The sequence below is a fragment of the Anolis sagrei genome, chromosome 5 (genome assembly GCF_037176765.1).
Source record: "Anolis sagrei isolate rAnoSag1 chromosome 5, rAnoSag1.mat, whole genome shotgun sequence".
Classification (NCBI taxonomy): Eukaryota; Metazoa; Chordata; class Lepidosauria; order Squamata; family Dactyloidae; genus Anolis; species Anolis sagrei.
In genome coordinates this window covers 173537948-173559271 of record NC_090025.1, presented here as the reverse complement: position 1 = coordinate 173559271, position 21324 = coordinate 173537948, and the positions used below count along the sequence as shown (strand labels likewise).

At 42.8% G+C, this 21324-nt stretch overlaps 2 protein-coding genes across 2 annotated transcripts in view; one reads left to right on the top strand and one right to left on the bottom strand.

Moving 5' to 3' along the window:
- The window catches only part of ADCK2 (aarF domain containing kinase 2), a 200710-nt gene that overhangs the window by 84254 nt on the left and 95132 nt on the right, over positions 1–21324 (bottom strand). The gene's annotated exons all lie outside the window — the stretch shown is intronic.
- On the top strand, positions 4513–13930 carry MRPS33 (mitochondrial ribosomal protein S33). Its single transcript, XM_060776830.2, has 3 exons — positions 4513–4591; positions 5215–5456; positions 13777–13930. Exons 2-3 carry the CDS (start codon positions 5242–5244, stop codon positions 13880–13882), a joined length of 321 nt encoding a protein of 106 aa, XP_060632813.2. The 5' UTR covers positions 4513–4591; positions 5215–5241; the 3' UTR covers positions 13883–13930.

Sequence of the window (21324 nt, the reverse complement as noted above, 5' to 3'; positions counted from 1 at the left end):
TGACCGGGACAGAGTAGGGATTCTTGTAGTGTACCGTCCACCTCGCTGCACTACAGTCTCCCTGCCTGAGCTAGCGGGGGTGGTCTCGAGCCTGGTGGTGGAGTCCCAACGGCTCCTTGTGCTGGGGGACTTCAACATCCATGCCGAGGCAACCCTCACAGGAGCGGCTCAGGACTTCATGTCTGCCATGGCAACCATGGGGCTGTCCCAACAAATAACTGGCCCCACCCACTGTGCTGGACACACATTGGACTTGGTTTTCTGCCAGGGATGGGAGCAAGGTGGCGGTGTGGAGGAGTTGTCCATCTCTCTGTTGCCATGGACCGACCACTTCCTGATCAGATTTAGGCTCACTGTCCCCCCTAACCTCCGCAAAGGTGGAGGACCCATTAAGATGGTCCGCCCCAGGAGGCTTATGGATCCGAACGGATTCCTGACGGCTCTTGGGGATTTTCCCGCCACCTCGGTAGGTGACCATGTCGAGGCCTTGGTCGCTCTCTGGAATGGGGAGATGACCAGGGCAATTGACAGGATCGCTCCGGAACGTCCCCTCTCAAGTAACCGAGCTAAACCAGCTCCTCGGTTCACCGAGGAGCTGGCAGCGATGAAGCGAAGGAAGAGGGTACTAGAGAGCGTGTGGCGCTCGGACCCAAGCGAGCCAAATCGAGCACGGTTTGTGTCCTTTCTAAGGGCATATGCCGCGGCAATAAAAGCCGCAAAGAAAACTTTCTTTGCGGCTACTATTGCGTCTGCAAAAAACCGTCCGGCGGAGCTGTTTCGGATTGTCAGAGGTCTTTTAACTCCCCCTACCTCAGGTGGGAGCCCTGACAACTCGGACACGCGCTGTGAAGCATTTGCTCGGTTCTTTGCAGACAAAGTCGCTTTGATCCGTTCTGGACTGGACGCCACATTAAATGCAGTCTCTGTGGATGTGTCACAAGCACCTGCTTGTCCTATTTTGATGGATTCTTTTCAGTTTGTGAAACCCGAGGATGTGGACAAGATACTTGGAGGAATGAGGCCTACCACGTCCATCCTAGACCCCTGCCCATCCTGGCTTCTGAAAGAGGCCAGAGGGGGATTGGCTGAGTGGGTAACGGTGGTGGTTAATGCCTCCCTTCGGGAAGGCACGATTCCAGCGAGCCTAAAACAGGCTATTATAAAGCCGCTGTTGAAGAAACCATCACTGGACCCCACTATATTTGACAACTTTCGGCCTGTTTCCAATCTTCCCTTTTTGGGCAAAGTCATGGAAAGCGTGGTGGCCTCACAACTCCAGGTATTCTTGAGAGACACGGATTATCTGGATCCGGCACAGTCTGGCTTCAGACCGGGACATGGTACCGAGACGGTCTTGGTCGCCTTAGTGGATGATCTCCGCCGGGAGCTAGACAGGGGGAGTGTGTCCCTGTTGGTGCTTCTGGACCTCTCAGCGGCCTTCGATACCGTCGACCACGGTATTCTTCTGGGACGCCTTGCAGAGATGGGCCTTGGGGGCACCGCTTTGCGGTGGCTCCAGTCATTTCTGGAGGGTCGTACCCAGAAGGTGTTATTGGGGGACTCCTGTTCAACACCACAGCCTTTGACCTGTGGTGTTCCTCAGGGCTCCATACTGTCCCCCATGCTGTTTAACATCTACATGAAGCCGCTGGGTGAGATCATCCGGAGTTTCGGGGTGCGGTGTCACCTGTACGCAGATGACGTCCAACTCTGTCACTCCTTCCCACCTGCTACTAAGGAGGCTGTCGAAGTCCTGAACCGGTGCCTGGCCGCTGTGACGGTCTGGATGAGGGCGAACAAACTGAAATTAAATCCAGACAAGACAGAGGTACTCCTGGTCAGTCGCAAGGCCGAACAGGGTATAGGGTTACAGCCTGTGCTGGACGGGGTCGCACTCCCCTTGAAGGCGCAGGTTCGCAGCTTGGGTGTGATCCTGGACTCATCGCTGAGCCTGGATCCCCAGGTTTCAGCGGTGACCAGGGGAGCATTTGCACAGCTTCGGCTCGTGCGCCAGCTGCGCCCGTATCTTGGGAAGTCTGACTTGGCCACGGTGGTACACGCTTTGGTCACATCCCGCCTCGACTACTGCAACGCTCTCTACGTGGGGCTGCCCTTGAAGACGGCCCGGAAGCTCCAGCTAGTCCAGCGCGCGGCAGCCATGTTGTTAACCGGAGCGGGACGCAGGGAGCGCACAAGCCCTTGCTGTCCCAGCTCCACTGGCTGCCGATCAGCTACCGGGCCCAATTCAAGGTGCTGGTGCTAACCTTCAAAGCCCTAAACGGTTCCGGCCCAAAATACCTCGAGTACCGCATCTCGGTCTACGAGCCCACGAGGACCTTGAGATCATCCGGGGAGGCCCTTCTCTCGGTCCCGCCTGCCTCACAGGCACGCTTGGCGGGGACTAGAGAGCGGGCCTTCTCGGTGGTGGCCCCCCGGCTGTGGAACTCCCTCCCTGCTGAAATTAGACAGGCGCCTTCCCTCTTGGCCTTCCGCAAGGGCCTGAAAACCTGGCTCTTTGAAAAGGCCTTCAATTAAGTGCTATGCTTTGGAATGACCACCGGAATGGACTATGACTACGAGACTGATTATGACCCAAACAAGACGAAGCGGATTTTTAGCTTAATTAGTTGTGTATTAGTAAGATGTGTGTTATGGCCCTGGATTTACTGTAACTGTTGTCTTTATGTTCTATGTTCTGTACACCGCCACGAGTCGCCTTCGGGCTGAGAGTGGCGGTTAACAAATGCAAATAATAAATAATAATAAATAAATAAATAATAGACAGTGTAGTTTCTCCAGTGGTGTAGGGCGCAGACACCCCGAGATAATGCGGCATGTCTCATTAAGAGCCACATCCACTGTTTTAGCATGGTGAGATGCGTCCCACACTGGGCATGCATACTCAGCAGCAGAGTAGCATAGTGCAAGGGCAGATGTCTTCACTGTGTCTGGTTGTGATCCCCAGGTTGTGCCAGTCAGCTTTCGTATGATATTGTTTCTAGCACCCACCTTTTGCTTGATATCCAGGCAGTGCTTCTTGTAGGTAAGAGCACAGTCCAGAGTGACAGTGACTCCCAGGTATTTGTGTGCGCTGCAATGCTCCAGTTTGATTCCTAACAAAGTAATAATAGTGGGTTGTTGTAGGTTTTTTCGGGCTATATGGCCATGGTCTAGAGGCATTCTTTCATGACATTTCGCCTGCATCTATGGCAAGCATCCTCAGAGGTAGTGAGGTCTGTTGGAACTAGGAAAAAGGGTTTATATATCTGTGAAAAAAGGGTTTATATATCTGTGTGACCAGGGTGAGACAAAGGACTCTTGTCTGTGTGAATGTTTCAACTGACCACCTTGATTCGCATATGACAGTGCCTAGGGCAAACTTTTGTTGAGAGGTGATTAGATGTCCTTGTTTGTTTCCTCTCTGTTGTTGTGCTGTTGTAATTTTGGAGTTTTTTAATACTGGTAGCCAGATTTTGTTCATTTTCATGGTTTCCTCCTTTCTGTTGATAATAGTAATAATAATTATATTATATTATTTATTTATTTACAACATTTATATGCTGCCCTTCTCACCCCAAAGGGGATTCAGAGCAGCTTACATTATATATATATATATATATATTATATATATATATATACACACACACACACACACACAACCAATATATTATATTATTACCATCGTACAATATCAGTAATTACTATATGTAATATAGTAATTACTATATTATATTGTAATATTACTAGTAATATTACATGCAATATATGATATAATATTATGGTATCATATTATTAGTAGTAGTATTATGTTGTATTATATTGTATTACATTATAATATTATAAATATTATATGTATATATTACATTATAAGCATTGTATTATGATAAACAAACAGGATTGTATGGACAAAACAATCAAGCCTTATTGAAACTAATGCATGGTGCACATTTATTCGAAACTGATTCCCATGAAGTTCAACTACACTTTCTTCCAAGGAAAGGACAGAACCTTGATAAAGCTACTGGGTGATTTTGGGCAAGTCACACTTTCTCAGCCTCAGCCCAGAGTTGAATCTATACTGTAGAATTAATGTAGTTTAATTAATGCACTGGTTGAACTGACATGACTCAATGTTCTGGAATCCTGGGAACTGTAATTTGATAATGCACCAGCACTCTTTGCCAGAGAAGACTAAAGACCTTGAAAAACTACAACTCCCGAGGATTCCATAGCATTGAGCCGAGACTATGAAAGTGGTATCAACACTATTAAATATACAGTGTAGATGTATTCCGAACCGTATGACTCTGGACCTATGTATAAGTCTCAATAGACTCGACAAGGCTTGTTTCTGGATAGACCTGAATCAAGTCGTACTGGTGAACCAATTCCAAGCAGAACAATAGCAAAGGACACTTTCCGTACGCTGACGTCACGCTGATTCTTGTCCAAGATGGCAGCATCCAGTGGGATATAGCGCTTGCGCATAGCTACCCCTACGCACTTCCGCTTCCTTATTTTACCCGGAGTGTTTAGGAGGAAGCACGCTTCCTGGAGGTGGCAGGCTTGTACGGCATTGAGAATGGAAAAGGTGAGAGAAGGGGGTCGGTTATTCTTTCCTGAACGTTTTATAAGACTCTCAAAAGAGGAATTCGTTTCAGAATAAAATGTAACTAATTATTCCAGGAGATTGTAGGGGAGTGTGCAGTTCCTTTGAAATAAATTGCAAAAAATAGAATCACATTAGAATCATAGAACCAAAGAGTTGGAAGAGACCTCATGGGCCATCCAGTCCAACCCCCTGCCAAGAAGCAGGAGTATTGCATTCAAATCACCCCTGACAGATGGCCATCCAGCCTCTGTTTAAAAGCCTCCAAAGAAGGAGCCTCCACCACACTCCGGGGCAGAGAGTTCCACTGCTGAACGGCTCTCACAGTCAGGAAGTTCTTCCTCATGTTCAGATGGAATCTCCTTTCTTGAAGTTTGAAGCCATTGATTCGTGTCCTGGTCTCCAGGGAAGCAGAAAACAAGCTTGCTCCCTCCTCCCTATGGCTTCCTCTCACATATTTATACATGGCCTACAGCTGTTAGGAATTGTGGGAGTTGAAGTCCAAAACACCCAGAGGGCCGAAGTTTGCCCATGCCTGGTGTAGACGCAGCCTGGGTTTGGATGTCAATCAGACAAATAATGTGGCAATATTCTTTTGTTTTCAGTAAAGCACGCTGAGTCAGGAGTTGGAGATGTCCTCCCTTTCCAGCTACGCCTTGCGGATGGCATGTCTCAGTGCCCGGATATTCGGAGAAGTCGCTCGGCCAACAGATCCGTCCTCAATGAAAGTCGTCAAGCTGATGAGCGAACCGCCATATGCAAAACGGAAAGAAGTTTACGACTGGTATCCTCCTCACAATGAGTACCATGGCCTCATGAAGAAGCTGCGTTTCTATGGGCTCTACAGGTAAGGCAGGCTTGTGATGAAGTTGTGGACTGAAAGACGATAAGTCAATCTGCAGTTGGGGCTTTAAAGATTTATTTTTTTTTTGTCATGTCAGGAGCGACTTGAGAAACTGCCAAGTCGCTTCTTGTGTGAGAGAATTGGTCGTCTGCAAGGACGTTGCCCAGTGGACGCCCGGATGATTTGATGTTTTTATCATCCTTTTGGGAGGCTCCTCTCATGTCCCCGCATGAGGAGCTGGAGCTGATAGAGGGAGCTCATCCGCCTCTCCCCGGATCCGAACCCGTGACCTGTCGGTCTTCAGTCCTGCCAGCACAGGGCTTTAACCCACTGCGCCACCAGGGGCTCGCTTGAAGAATTGACCTGCTTGGATTCAATAAGATTCAGGCATGGGCAAACTTTGGCCTTCCAGGTGTTTTTTGCTTCAACTCTCTCCATGAGCTAGCCCAAACTCTTCGATCTTCGGGGGAGGCCCTCCTTTTGCCCTTACCAGTTTCTCAGACTTGCCTTGTGGGTGCAAGGGAGAGAGCCTTCTCCTCTGTGGCCCCCCGACTCTGGAACTCATTGCCCGGAGAGATTAGGAAAGCCCCTACCTTAGAAACCTCTAAAAAGAATCTCAAGACCTGGCTCTGCCTTTGCGCTTTTGGAGAGTAGTTACATATTCTTAACCTATTGCTTCCCTCAACGTCTTTGTCCTAGGAGTACACCTCCCTTGTATGAAGGTCAGTCAATCGCCCTGTCTCTCTACGAGTTCTCACAAATAATTCTGCTCCTTTATCTCACCCTGAGGTTTTAAATCATTTTATGTACATGTGGCCCGCACTGTCATTATTTTTGGTTTATTGCTTTTTTTGTATTTTGTTTATTGTAGTCATATGTTCTGTATTTTTCTGTGATGCTGTTTATTTTATTGTAACTTGTATCTTATTTTATTGCAATTTGTTGTATGGTCTTGGCCTCATGTAAGCTGCCCTGAGTCCCCATAGGGGAGATGGTGGCGGGTTATAAATAATAATAATTATTATAATAATAATAATTATTATTCCTAACAGCCTCCTGGGTTGTGGAAGTTGAAGTGCAAAACACCGAGAGGGCTAGTTCTGAGAGAAAGTCTGGACACCTACCCCAAAAAGCATACTTTCTGGGGTGGGTGTGGATAGGCTCCCAGAAACATCTGCGTTTTTTTTAACACGGATGCTTCTGGGATAAAGGCCTGTCTGGATCCAGCCTAGAACAGCAGAAAACAAGCTTCACCCCTCCTCAATATGATGCCCTTTCACATATTTAAATATAGCTATCATATCCCCTCTTAACCTTTACATCTCCAGATCAACATACCCAGCTCCCTAAACCCCTTCTAGGCTTTGTTATCCAGACCCTTTACCAGTTTTGTCACTCTCCCAGCTTATCAATATCCTTTGTCCCTATTGCTGAAGTCTTGTGTAAGTGATCAGCTCAGACATCTGATTATAACGGGGTGTCTCTTCCCCAGAAGCCCGCTATATGGGGGGAGAGAAGGGTCTGGCAGAAGATGAGAGAGAAAATGAGTAGCCATATGTATTCTTGATTTATTTATTATTTATTTATTTACAGCTTTTATATTCCGCCCTTCTCATCCCACAGGGGACTCAGGGCAGATTACAGTGTACACTTATATGGCAAACATTCAATGCTAATTTTGACATACAACATATACAGACATAGACAGAGGCTATTTAACTTTTTCTGGCCGCCAGGGGAGCTGTCGCTTTCATCGTCCATCTGCGACACTGATGAAGTACTTCCGCATTCTCCGCATGCTTTTTGCTGGAGTGCTTGCTGGAGTCTTTTTTTTTTTTTGGCCTCACAAATTAGTTAATTTAGCCTCCCCACACTTTAAGGTGGTACCTAATTTTCCTACTTGACAGATGCAACTGTCTTTCTGGTTGCAAAGGTCGACAACAGGCTACACTTGATTCTTGCCTCACCTTCTCCTCTATTTAATTCCTCCCACAGCCAGCATAATAATAACTTTAATAGTAACTTTATTTATATCCCGCCACCATCTCCCTAAGAGGACTCAGGGTGGCTTTCGAGGAAACAAAAGTGTAATGCAGAACACATAAAGTACAACTAAAGTTTGCCAAATCAACGAGCAGCATCAAAATAACATAAAATAACTTCCAAAAATCAACAGAAAACATCTCGAATTCATGTAAAAATAACCAGACAAAGACAACACAACAATAAACAGTAGTCAGAAACAAGCTATGCAAACCAAATTTAGTGTCCCAGTCACAAAACAGGTTAAATAACAACATTAAAATAATGGGGTAAAGCTTCACTCTATTTAGGTCATCCAATTTAGGTGATACCTTAGCCATTATCACAGGCCTGCTTGAATAGACATGTTTTCAGCTCCCTCTGAAAGGATTGCATTGTGGGGGCTTGCCTGATTTCCCTGGGGAGAGCATTTCAAAGCAGTGGAGCCACAACCGAGAAGCCCCTCTCCCTCATCCCTACCAACTGTGCTTGCGAGGGCCTCTCCAGCAGATATTAGAACCCATAGATAGGCTCAACCCAAACAATTAACCTGCAAGTATTCTGAACTGTACCAATGATGGAATTGAACCAAACTTGATACACAGAATTGCCATGACCAACAGACAATACTGGAAGGGTTTGGTGGGCATTGACCTTGAGTTTTGGAGTTGTAGTTCACCTACCTCCAGAGAGCACTGTGGACTCAAACAATGATAAATCTGGTCCAAACTAGGCACAAATACTTTATATGCCCAAATTGAGTAACACTTGTGGAGTTTCGGGAAAATAGACCTTGACACTTGGGAGTTGTAGTTGCTGGAATTTATAGTTCACCTACAATAAAAGAGCATTCTGAACCCCACCAATGACTGAATTGGGCAAAACTTCCCACATAGAACCTACATGCCTTGAAGGGACTCACTGGTGTGAGCCTCCCTCCAGCCTCGCACAGTCTCCCTTGCCCGCACATGCACACCACGCTGCCATATGCCAAACACGCCTGCTCTCCCCTCCCTACTTGGAGTCTCAGAAACAGCACTCCACTTGGCTGAGAAGCTGGCCAATCACATCACAGGAGGGCTTTTGGTGGGAAGATTCACTGTCTTATTTCCTAAAAGGAAAAGAAGGACAGGTAGTGAGATCTTCAGCCTTCTCTGCCAAAGGAGTTCCTAAGACCATCAGAAATACAAGTTTTCTGATGGACTTTGGCAACCCCTCTGAAACTCCCTCGCAACCCCCAGGTTGAGAAATGGTGATATAGGGCTTTGTAGGTGATAACCTGCAATTTGAATTGGGGCCGGAAACCTATAGGCAGCCAGTGGAACTGCTTTAATAGGAGCGTGGTTTGCTCCCTATAGCTTGCTCCAAAACTGTCTTCATTCTATGACCAGGTCTAAAACTAGACTACAATGGATCAAGATAATCGGTATTATCCAAGAACCCCTGGAGCTGAGAAGCCACCACCTGCTCTAGAACCTTTCCCAAAAAGGGGATATTAGAAATAGGCCAATAGTTGTTTAATACTGAGGAGTCTAGGGACAACTTCTTCAAAATTGGTTTTACTTTTGCTTTTTTTAGGCTAGTTGGTATTTGTCCTTGTTCCAACGAGGCATTTATAATCCTCGTGAGCCACTCAGCTAATCCTCCACAGGCAAGTTTGATAAGCCAGGAAGGGCAAGGGTCTAGAGCACATGTGGCCACTCTTACAGCTCCAAAAATCTTGTCCACATCATCAGGCTGAACCTGCTGAAACAAATACATCAAAATAGGACAGACAGGTACCTCAGGTACCCCACAACCTCTGAGGATGCCTGCCATAGATGTGGGTGAAACATGAGGAGAGAATGCTTCTGGAACATGTCCATACAGCCCGTAAAACTCACAGCAACCCAGTTGGTAAGCTGGCAGGAATTTCTGGGAGTTGAAGTCCAAAGCACCTGGAAGACCAAAGATTGGAACCACTGCTGTTGAACAATATGTAGCCCTCTAGATGCTGTTGTACTACACCTCCTAGCATTCCTCACTATTGCTATCATGACTAAGGTTTATGAAGCTGCAGCCCAACATCTGGAGTGCTGCACTTTACCTACCTGTGCCCTGCAAGTCAAATAAAAAAGGGGCCCAGGTGCCTCTTGCATCTGTTTTCCTCTCCCAGAGGCAGACAAAGAGTTCCTTCTTGCTAATTTCAGAACCTAGTTTCTTAACTAAGTAGAATAGAATACAATTTTATTGTCATTCTACAATGAAATTAAATGCTTTCACCATCACATATCACAAAAACTACACACCCTCCATGCTCCAACCGCCACTGCACAGCCTCCAATGCCACATCAATGCAAATATAGTTACAGCTCTAGGATAAAAGCTATCTCTCAGTCTGTTTGTCCTTGTCTTTGACACCATGTACCATCTGCCAGATGGTGATACAGTAGAGTCTTGCTTATCCAACCTTCACTCATCCAACATTCTGTATTATCCAATGCAGTCTGCCTCCTGCCCGGATCCATAGCTGTTTCAATACATTTCAATGTTTTTGCACTAAATTCGTAAATACAGTAATTACTCCATAATGTTACCATGTATTGAACTGCTTTTTCTGTCAATTTCTTGTAAAATATGATGTTTTGGTACTTAATTTGCAAAATCATAATGTAATTTGACGTTTAATAGGCTTTTACTTAATCCCTCCTTATTATCCAACATTTTCACTTATCCTACATTCTGCCGGCCCGTTTTTGTTGGATAAACGAGACTTGAAATGAATCCTTAAAAATATTCTGAGCTTTCTTAAGGCTGCGGAACTTATAAAGTTATTCCAAAGAGGGGAGAGGGACGAGGAGCAACTTAAAGTTGAAGTAGGGAAGTATATTCAGTAGGGGAGAAATACTCACATACTGGAATACTAGAAACCTACCTTTATTCCACTTTGAAAGGAGAGGAACGTTTGGCCATTATTCCAGCCCCCTCCCTCCCCCCCCCAAAAAAAACTCTGTGAGAAAGTGTATAGCAGTGAAAAAGAGATTGAAGGGCATCTGTGTACGAACCCACGCAATCTCTTCGATCATCTGGAGAGGCCCTGCTCTCACTCCCGCCCCCTTCGCAGGCGCGATTGGTGGGGACGAGGGAGAGGGCCTTCTCCGACTCTGGAACTCACTTCCTAAGGATATCAGGCAAACCCCCACATTGGCAGTCTTTAGGAGGAGCCTGAAAACGTGGCTGTTCCAGTGTGCCTTCCCTGAATAAGGAAATAATCCCCAGCAAAATGTCCTCAGAATCACTTTAACTTACTTGTTGGGTTGCTCTCCCTTCATTTCTTTTTAAACTCTCCTATCAGATACATCCTACCTCTGTTCATGCCCAAAGTTTATTTTTTAAATTTTAAACTATTACATTTGGCCTGGCCATAGGTTTTTTAAATCCTTGCGTGTTACTGTTTATATATGAGTTATATTAATTGTATTTTTTTGTTTATTGTTTTATTGATGTGTAGTTGGGCTTGGCCTCATGTAAGCTGCTCCGGATCCCCTTGGGTATAAATAAAGATTATTATTATTATTATTATCTGCACTGTGGGATTTACATTTTGACGTCACTAACTGCCATGACTCAGTGCTTTGGGATCCTGGGAGTTGTAGTTTGGTGAGGCTCCAGTACTATTTGGCAGGTTAAATTGGAAAACAACAATTCCCATGTTTCAATATAGCATTGAACCATGGTAGTTAAAGTGGTCTCAAAAGGTATTGATTATTCAGTATAGATGGATTAATTGTGGACCGAATTCTGGCCTTCTGCAGGTAGAAGGTATCCCTTACCTCATCCCCTATCCCAATTTAAAGCAACCATATTTGTCCAAGCGTAGTTTGGTTTGCATTGTAGGAAACCAGAATTTCATGTCAGGTTTATACCAGACTGTATCCAGTGTTCACACTGTACCAGTACAATACAAACAGAATTTTAAGGTATGGGTTCTTAATTCCCTTACCCCCTAGACCTTACCTATACAGACCTCCCCCTCTTCCCCTATCTACCCTATTCCCACCCCCACCCCCAATTATCTTTTTCTGTTAATTGGAAAATTCTTTAATAAAGTTTTTTTTTAAATATAATTTTAAGGTATGGGTTTTAACTGTTCTAAGATGGGGACTGACTTCAGAATGCTTTCTCCTGATGGCTCCTGCTCTTTTTCTATTCCTGCATAATAGCCATCCAGGTGTTCTCCTTGTTGCTTAGACGAAAATTGCAAAGTTACCCATTTCACAGAGGGGTTTCCCTTTGGCAGCGACGGATGTAAATTACGGGTTTGGCTCTCGAGAGCTTCTGTTTTTAGCCACTTTCTTGCTCAGAAAAGCCTGCAAGGGATCACAGCTGGCTTTTCAGAAATGCATTTCGCTAAAGATAGTTTATGGGGGTGGAGGAAAGTCAAGGCCGGAGAGGTACTTCATGAACATTTTAACTGTATTAGCAGCTCAGCAGCCTTAGGCAAATGATATCATCTTGCTAATGGACAAGTGGAACAACTGGGGAAGGTAAATCAACATTAAGGCTCTAATACAGCACATGGCTCTTTAATCAGAATTGGCTTTATTAAAAGGCACACTTTGATCTTGTTAGCGTAAGCCAGATGCTTATTGCAGCCAGAAAGGAAGTGTGAAGGGGCTTCTCTTGAGTCTCATTAATAGAAATTAGCTCATGGTTTCTAGCAGGCTTAATAATATTCCATTATGAGAAAGCTACAAGTTTGAAAAATACAGGGTGCAGCAAAATGTACAGGTGACTGGTAGAAGGTAAAGAAGGGCTTTGCAAAACATACAGAGAGGAGAAATCAGTGGGGGTTTTTCTGTGGACACTTAGAACCATAGAATCATAGAGTTGGAAGAGACCTTGAAGGCCATCCAGTCCAACCCCCTGCCAAGAAGCAGGAAAATCGCATCCAAAGCAGCCCCGGCAGATGGCCATCCAAACTCTGCTTAAAAGCCTCCAAAGAAAGAGCACCCACCACACTCTGGGGCAGAGTTCCACTGCTGAATAGCTCTTGCTGTTAGGAAGTTCTTCCTAATGTTCAGGTGGAATCTCCTTTCACACCTTTGCTACTGGTAGTTAGATGAGGTTTTAATTCAGAGTGAACAAAGCACATCCCTAGGTCCACCTTCCAAGGTTGTTTTGTGGGCTTTCACTGCACCGTTACTGCTCAAAGTAGTGGTTCATTGGCCAGTACCAGTCACAAAAACAATTGGCTACTGGTTTGGAGAAAGTGTCCAGGAAAGAAAAAAGTGGCTGTAGGCAATAGATATAAATATGGTATCTGATCCTGACAAATTTTGGGGGAAAAATGTTGGTTCCCCACATTGGATATGTCATATGCCTTACACCACTCCTTTTCAGTACAAATTAGTCAGGAATAGCAATATTTTAAAAGTAACCTTTCAAATCTTTGCTCCCTCTTCATTAGTTTGCTGTTTTTTAAAAAATGTGGGCTCTTTGATTATAAGTGAACTATATATCCCAGCAACTACAACTCCCAAATGACAATATCAATCACCCTCCCCCGCAATCCCACCAGTATTCAAGTTTGGGCGTGTAAGGTATTTGTGCAAATTTGGTCCAGTGAATGAAAATACATCCTGCATATCAGATGTTTGCGTTACAGTTCATTACTGTAGCAACAAAAATAATTTTATGGTTGGGAGTCACCACAACATGAGGAACTGTATTAAGGGGTTGCGGCATTAGGAAGGTTGAGAAACACTGCCCTAGTCTCACTGTGGTCGTCCACTTTCTTTAACAAGGAGATGAAGAAATCGCCTTTGTAATGGCTTCAACAAATCTTACATTTACTAAATTACTTTTCACCAAAACCTCCAATATGAAGGCATAAATAGTTTGAAATTTAGAAGCTGCGCTTTATATGCCTAAAGTTTCAGACTAACTATCCTGGGATTAAAGGATCTATGGTGGAAACTCCTTCCTTGAAGGCTGGATGGCCATCTGTCAGGGGTGCTTTGATTGTGATTTTCCTGCATGGCAGGAGGTTGGACTAAATGGCCCATGTGGTCTCTTCCAACTCTATTATTCTATGATTCTACCATGAACAACTCTGCGCAAAACTTAAAATGTGTCAACAGCCAGATTTCCTGGATATGTGGAAGTTGTAGTCCAATCTGGAGGATGCGATGTTACCAACTCTATTGTTTCATCTTCTTTAAGCTGACTTGTGCATTGATTCAAGTTGACAAGTGGCACTCAAGTCAGAAAATCGCCCCTTTTCTGTGTATTTACATTCTCTCTGTCCTCTTTGTTTTAGAGATGAACATGAAGATTTCAAAGATGAAATGAAACGTCTGAAGAAGCTCCGTGGAAAAGGACCTCCGAAGAAAGGAGAAGGAAAGAGAGCTATGAAAAAGAAATAGCACTACAGTGTCACTGGTGCTTTATTTAATAAAACCTCTTGGACTTAATGCCTGCTTTTCATTAAATTTTCAGTTCGACAAAGAATTGATATCAAGCTGAAGCCTCCTATACTGTTAGACCTAATATATGAGCAGATACACAAAGAGACTATACGAGTCCTAAGAAACAGGTGTCAGGTGGCACTACACAGGGAAAGGTTGCTTAAATAAATATTTTTCAAACATTTGTTGAACTATGAATAGATGCAGAATTCTAATGGAAAAACATTCAGTATACTAGACGCCACTGCACTAAATGCCCTGCTCCAAATTATTGCAGTACAGACTTTGAAAACACACAGCACTATCTGATAGAAAATCTGAAAGGATGTATAAAGGGAAAAGTGTAACTTGTCCCAAGTTCTTGGGGGCTTTATAAAGTAATGATGAAACCTTAAACCCAATCTAGTGACAAATATAGAGCCAGTGTGATTCTTTTAGCAGAGGCACTGATAGGTTGCCCCACTCAGAAACTCAGCAGGAGATGTTTGCATTCTAAGAAGTGCCCATACATATGCATCCCTAGCTTGTCTACTATGGTGCATATCCTATACAGTGAGCTTTACATATGAATGCCAGAAACAAGGGTGATGCCAATCTCATGGGCCCTCACAAACTATTATTTGCCTGGACAGAAATAACTACTCATTTATGGCATTTTTGTTGCTTATTCATTTAGTTGCCTTTGACTCTTCATGAACTCATGGACCAGCCCATGCCAGAGCCCCCTCTTGGCCATCACCACCCCTCAGTTCCTTCAAAATCAAGCCAGTCACTTCAAGGATAACATCCATCCATCTTGCCCTTGGTTGGCCCCTCTTCCTTTTTCCCTCCATTTTCCCCAGCATCATTATCTTCTCCAAGCTTTCCTCTCTTCTCATTATGTGGTCAAAATACTTCATCTTTGCCTTTAATATCCTTCCCTCCAGTGAGCAGTTGGGCTTTACTTCCTGGAATATGGACTGGTTTGATCTTCTCGTGCTTCAAGACACTCTCAAAATTTTCCTCCAACACCACAATTCAAAATCATCTATTTTTCTTTGCACAGCCTTCGTTATGGTCCAGCTCTTGCATCCTTGGGTTACTATGGGCAATACCATTGCTTTAACTATGCAGACCTTCATTGCCAGTGTGATGTCTCTATTCTTCATTATTTTGTTGACATTGGCCATTGTTCTGCTCCCAAGAAGTAAAGGCCTTCTGATTTCCTGGCTGCAGTCTGCGTCTGCAGTAATCTTCACACCTAGAAATACAAAGTCTGTCATAGCCTCCACGTTTTCTCTCTCTATTTGCCAGCTGTCAAAGTCATGCATATTAACAGGGCTTTGAGAGCAATCCTTACCCACTACCGTGGCCTGCTGAGATATATATATATTTTCACACACACACACACACATACTACCTGTCCCCTGCTACGCGTTGCTGTAGCCCAGTCTGTGTATATGTGTTTTGTGTGTGTATAAATGTGTGTATATGTGTATATAGGTGATTTTGTGCATGTGTTGTAATGTATTTTAAATTTTTTTGGCTTTTTAAGTCCCTTCCGCTGTGTTTTTCAGTGTTTTATGAGTGATGGTCACTTGTATTGTGTCCAAAATTGGTGTCAGGTGTATTGTGTCCAAATTTGGTGTCAATTCGTCCAGTGGTTTTTGAGTTATGTTAATCCCACAAACAAACATTACATTTTTATTTATATAGATGTGTAACTTGTTACATAATGAGAAAGAAGTGCCATAAAGAACTGTGTATAGTTCTTAATTGTCCTTCAGCTGGAGCTGGAGTTGAAGTGTTCATTTCTCTTAAAAGTGTGCATTAAACTATTGTGGTACAGATACAGTAAGCACCTTTAAAAAAAGGCTTTTCTTTGTTACTGGGAGTACTTAACAACAAAATGAACAAAATCTGGCTACCATTATTTAAAAAACCTGTAAAATCAGAACAGTAAATAAAGAACAACACTCAAAAAAATGGGAATTCTTGACATGAAACAATCAGAGTCAGCTAACACCTCCCAACAAAAAATCTCCCAGGCAGGAAGCAGCCAGACTTTGAAGCTGCAAGGCCATTCACTGCTAATCAAGGTGGCCAATTGCAACATTCACACTTGCCTCAAACAGACAAGAGTTCTTTCTCCCACCCTGGACATTCCACAGATATTTTATTTATTTATTTTGAACTTTTATATACCACTTTTCTTCCCTTGAGGGGACTCAAGGCATTTTTCAACATAATAATGGCAAAATTCTATGTCGTACATACTTGGGAAAACCAAGACATATAACTAGACAATAACATATAACAATAAATTAAAAACCTAACCATATTAAACATAAACTGAAATTTGAACATAAACATAAAATTAAAACATCAATAATACAATAACATTTATATTAAAATCCACTTGCTTAGTTTCCAACTGACCTCACAACCTTTGAGGATGCCTGCCATAGATGTGGGCAAAACGTCAGGAGAGAATGCTTCTGGAACACGGCCATACAGTCCAGAAAACTCACAGCAACCCAATAACATATCTCTTACCCTAACATTTTTGTCTTTCTATCAGCCTGATTCAGCTCAGCCCCTTTTTCTGAGGGTGGAAGCAATAGAAAACGGATACTTATTATTTTTAAAGATAATGTTTATTCCGTAAAGGTGGTATACAGAAAAACAGAAATAAATCAGATACACCTAATACAAATACACCCAGAGAACAACCACTAGATCCTAAGTTTCAACCCCCGCATTAATTCTATTCCTAGGAAGAAGATTGTTGGGGAAAAAACTGAGCTACACCTTGAAAATAAAGGCATTTGATAAATAATGAATAAATGAAAATAAATCAAAGAGCTCTTGTTTCTCTTCTGTTTTGTCCTTGAGGGATAAGATGATATCTAACGTCAGCAGAGTATCTCTGAGTGGAAAAGTTCATAGCTCCATATAATGAGCTGGTGAATGACCTAAGATGATCAACAAAAGGAGGTTTTGCCTCACACCATAGGAATTTTTGATTTTGTTTAGAGTTGTAATCTTGGAAAACACATCTAAACACCGATTGCAAACCCAAGGCTGTGGGGTTCTACGTATTTTTCTTCTTCACTTATTTGGGAAGTGGCTTTGGTGCGTATGTGCTGTTTCCAAAAGTAAATATTTCTAAGGGCAGTATTTGGTCATGACGAATGTTGGTTATCTTTAAAAGAGAGGTTCTGATTCCACTGGTAAACAAGGCTCAAGGAAACATCCTCCTTACTTTAAAGGAAAAGCATTTTCTCCTTGCTCCTTTCAGTAACAACAGAGACCAAAACAGCAGGGCCCCCCTTATTATAACAATGCTCTTCCACATTATTTGCCATTTTAAAAAATGATACATGAAGTCTAAATTAGGCCAGCCTTTTCCCCTGTAGGTGTGAACGTAGTGGCAAGTTGTAGCAAAACCTTGCTCTGTAAGAAAAACTGCATGACATATTTGTTTTGAGTCAGCTCTTCACTACATCTACATTTTACAGTTTTAGATATATACCAAAGAGAAGAAGGTATTTAAAAGGATGTAATGTTGGAGCATGCAAGAGATCAGTTAGTGTGTGTGTGTCAACTGTAAAATAAGATGCATGAAGCCGATTGGTTGGGCTTCGTGTGGGCAGATGGCTGAGCCTTGGACTTTTGGTTACTGTTACATTTTTGTTCAGGTCAGATATGCAGATGCTCAGAGAGAAACACAGAAGAAAAAGTGTGAAGCAGAGAGAGATGGTGTAAAATATACTCTCGTTTCATGAAATGATGGAGTTTATCCACATAAACAAAGAAAGACCATTTTAAATCTCTCATAAAAGGACATTATGTGAGTTGATGCAACTGATCACATTGCACATATGTTGCTGTGAACTACGAAGAGTAAACTACTTGTTTTTTATTGTTCATCTGCATGATATATTTTTCCTTTCTCTGGCAAGGCAGTGTGTGGGCTGATCACACTTGAACTACACATGGTTTATTTTTACATTATGCCACATGTAAGACAATGGGTTGAATGGGTCATGTTATTCATTACGAAATTAAGTCCCACTGATCTAAACAAATTAAAAAAAACACATTTCTTAAGGCTGTTCTTTTACGCTGAGATTCCTCCCCTTTGCCCTGGAAGCTGGAAAAGAAGGGCCAGGCCTCAATACCTGCCATCCCTGCATTGGATTTCCTGGCTGGCAAAGAGATGGAAGCAGATAGTGTCTGAGAGCCATCTCAGAGTTGCTGAGTTTCTTTGCTAATTAAAAGTCACAACTAATTCAGGTCCAGCATTTTCATGTACACTCAGGGTCCATCAACACAAGTTAATTCAGTTTGATACCACTTTCATTGCCATGGCTCATTGCTATGAAGAAGAGAAGCTTGAAGAAGAGAAGGCTGAGAGGAGACAGACCTGATAGCCATGTATAAATGCGTGAGAGGAAGTCATAGGGAGGAGGGAGCAAGCTTGTTTTCTGCTGCCCTGGAAATTAGGAAGCGGAACAATGGCTTCAAACTACAAGAAAGGAGATTCCACCTAAACATTAGGAAGAAATTCCTGACTGTGAGAGCTGTTCTGCAGTGGAACTCTCTGCCCCATAGTGTGGTAGAGGCTCCTTTTTTGGAAGCTTTTAAACAGGGGCTGGATGGCCATCTGTCAGGGGTGCTTTGAATGCAATTTTCCTGTTCTTGGCAGGGGGTTGGACTGGATGGCCCATGAGGTCTCTTCCAACTCTATGATTCTATGGATTCATGTTTTGCCATGTTATGCCTCACCAAATAATAAATCCCGGGATTCCATAGCATTGAGCCATGGAGGTTAAAGTGGTGTCAAAGTGCATTGTTAATGCAGTATAGATGAACCCCCAGTAATCTCTGAGAACAAAATACTTCTTTCTTTTAGGACAAGAGTAGGGAACTGCTTTCATTATGAGGAATGAATTCAGTCTCAGAGGAGGATTTTAATAGTGGGAAGGTAAAACCAGGACATTTTAGCTTGAACCTCCTTGTAGCAGTAACTAAGCCTATGAGAAGGCTTTCGCCCTCATAGAAGGGGGAAATGCATACAAAAACTGGGAAACCAGCAGTAGTGTCATATGGAAGGCATATATGACCCCTGGGAGAACCCTGGAAGGAGGACTGGGACACAGAGAATGCCAAATTCAACATCGAGGGATTTTTCTATCCCTTTCATGATGATTATGTTTGGATGCATGCATCCTCCACTTGATATTTTGGAGTAAATCCAAGACAGTTCCAGTAAGCAGAATTCAATGGTGCGATCGCATCCAGGTAAGCCAAATAGCTGTCTTTTTACAGTTTTTGTCTAAAAAGCTGAGAAAAAATTGCCATAACTTATTGCGTACCTAATTGATTGAGTAAATCTATATTCTGCTTTTCAGGAAGAACTCTCATAGAGGGACTGATAAAACAAATGGAATAAAGTAAGCATACATATTTTAAAAAAACAAGAGATCAATGTATTGTCGAAGGCTTTCATGGCTGGAATCACTAGGTTCTTGTGGGGTTTTTTCGGGCTATATGGCCATGTTCTTGATCAACTTCGAAAATAATGGAAAACAGCTAGAGGCAGCATATCATGTCAATGAAATAATCAGTGAAATCAGTGTGACATGAAAAAGGTTTCGGGTTCACTAGAAGGAGACCAAAATGGAGTCATATATATATATCTCAAGCAACAAATTCCAGAGTTGGGGACACCACAAAAAGGCTCTAACCTGATATAAATCAGCCTTTTTCCTCTTAATGTGGGATCACATCAAGTTTGCCATATAAATACAACGAAGAAGTCAAATAAAGTGCTTTATAAAACTTCATCTTTCTAACTCTCAAGTTTCTTAGCACTCACTAGGGAATCATAAAACTGAGCTGAAGATGAACTGAATTGGAAGAAAAAATGTCTTGTGGGGTAGAGGGTTCTAACAGATTGTATTGCATAATATCCTGAGAGTCCAGAAATATTATTAGCATTAGCATTGTCATTTAAAGTACCATGATGTACATGGCACTTTACAGTAAAACAACAAAAAGCCATGGGTCCTGCTCATGGCGTACAATCTAAAATATATGTATGTGAGCATGTACAAACAGAGACGGAAGGAGGGATAACAAAACACTAAGTTGTACAAAGCAAATTGTTCGGACAAAATGCAAAAACAAAAAAATATAATGCAAACCAAACCAACCAATATATGTGATCAAAATATGCAAGACTGCAAAACAACACCAAAGCTTTAGAAAAAGTTTTCAGCTGAGATTTAAAAACAGAGAAAGTTGCTAAAGAACATGAAAAACAGCAAAACTCATGATTCCATAGATCTGAGCAATGCAATAAAAGTGGTGTCAAACTGCATTAATTTGGCAGTGTCAAGATGCACCCCTAGAAAGAATGAGTAACCAATGAAGAAACATCAAAAGCAGGAAATATGATCCCCATATGAGATACTACCACTGGGAATACCCAAAATTGTATTATACAAAGCATAACAATAGAAAGTACAAAGTTCCTTGGATATGCTTTCTGTAAAGAGCACTATATCAGAGGGGGAAGGTAAAGGAGGTGAGCTAATAGGATTTCATAGCCGTATTTTCTCGCTCTCCTCCCGGCCTCTTTTTGGGAAGCCATAAAACAAACTACTCAGTGGACTGAAAACGAGTTAATAGCCATTAGGGTCCTTCCTCTATACTTTACTCAATCCCTCTACACTGAAAACCAGCTGTAAATATTTGATGGGGTTCATGGTAATGTTACCACTCCTGGTTATTTTTGTTTTTATTTGGGCTTTTGAAGGAATGAAACTCTCCAAGAAGCAACACATAGTAACAGCATACACATGCATATAATTTAGCCTTTCTTCACTTGACATCCTTTAAATTTATTGAGTGAAAAATGCTATCATGTACTCCTCATCTAATGCTCTGTAAATCATCGCCTTCTCCTGAGAAAAAATTATAATATCACAGGACTGCCACTTCACCTGCTATAAAACAGGACCTTCTTTGTTGAGTTCCAGGGCCAATGAAGCAGATAGCGAAAACAGAAAAATGGCCTGCCTCAGGGGAGCATGCTTGCTCCTTCAATGTTCAACATTTACACAAATGACCAGAGAAGAGCACTGCCAGAAGGGACAGAGAGTTTCATCTATGCTGATGATCGTGCCATCGCTGCTCAAGCAGGGAGCTTTGAAATGGTTGAACAGAAGGTATTTGAAGCTCTAGGTGCTCTCACTGCCTATTACAGGGGAAACCAGCTGATTCCTAATCCATCTTAAACACAGACACGTGCTTTTTATCTTAAAAACAGACAAGCATCTTGAGCTCTGAGGATGACCTGGGAAGGAATCCCACTGGAGCATTGCAGCACACCCAAATACTAGTGAGTTACC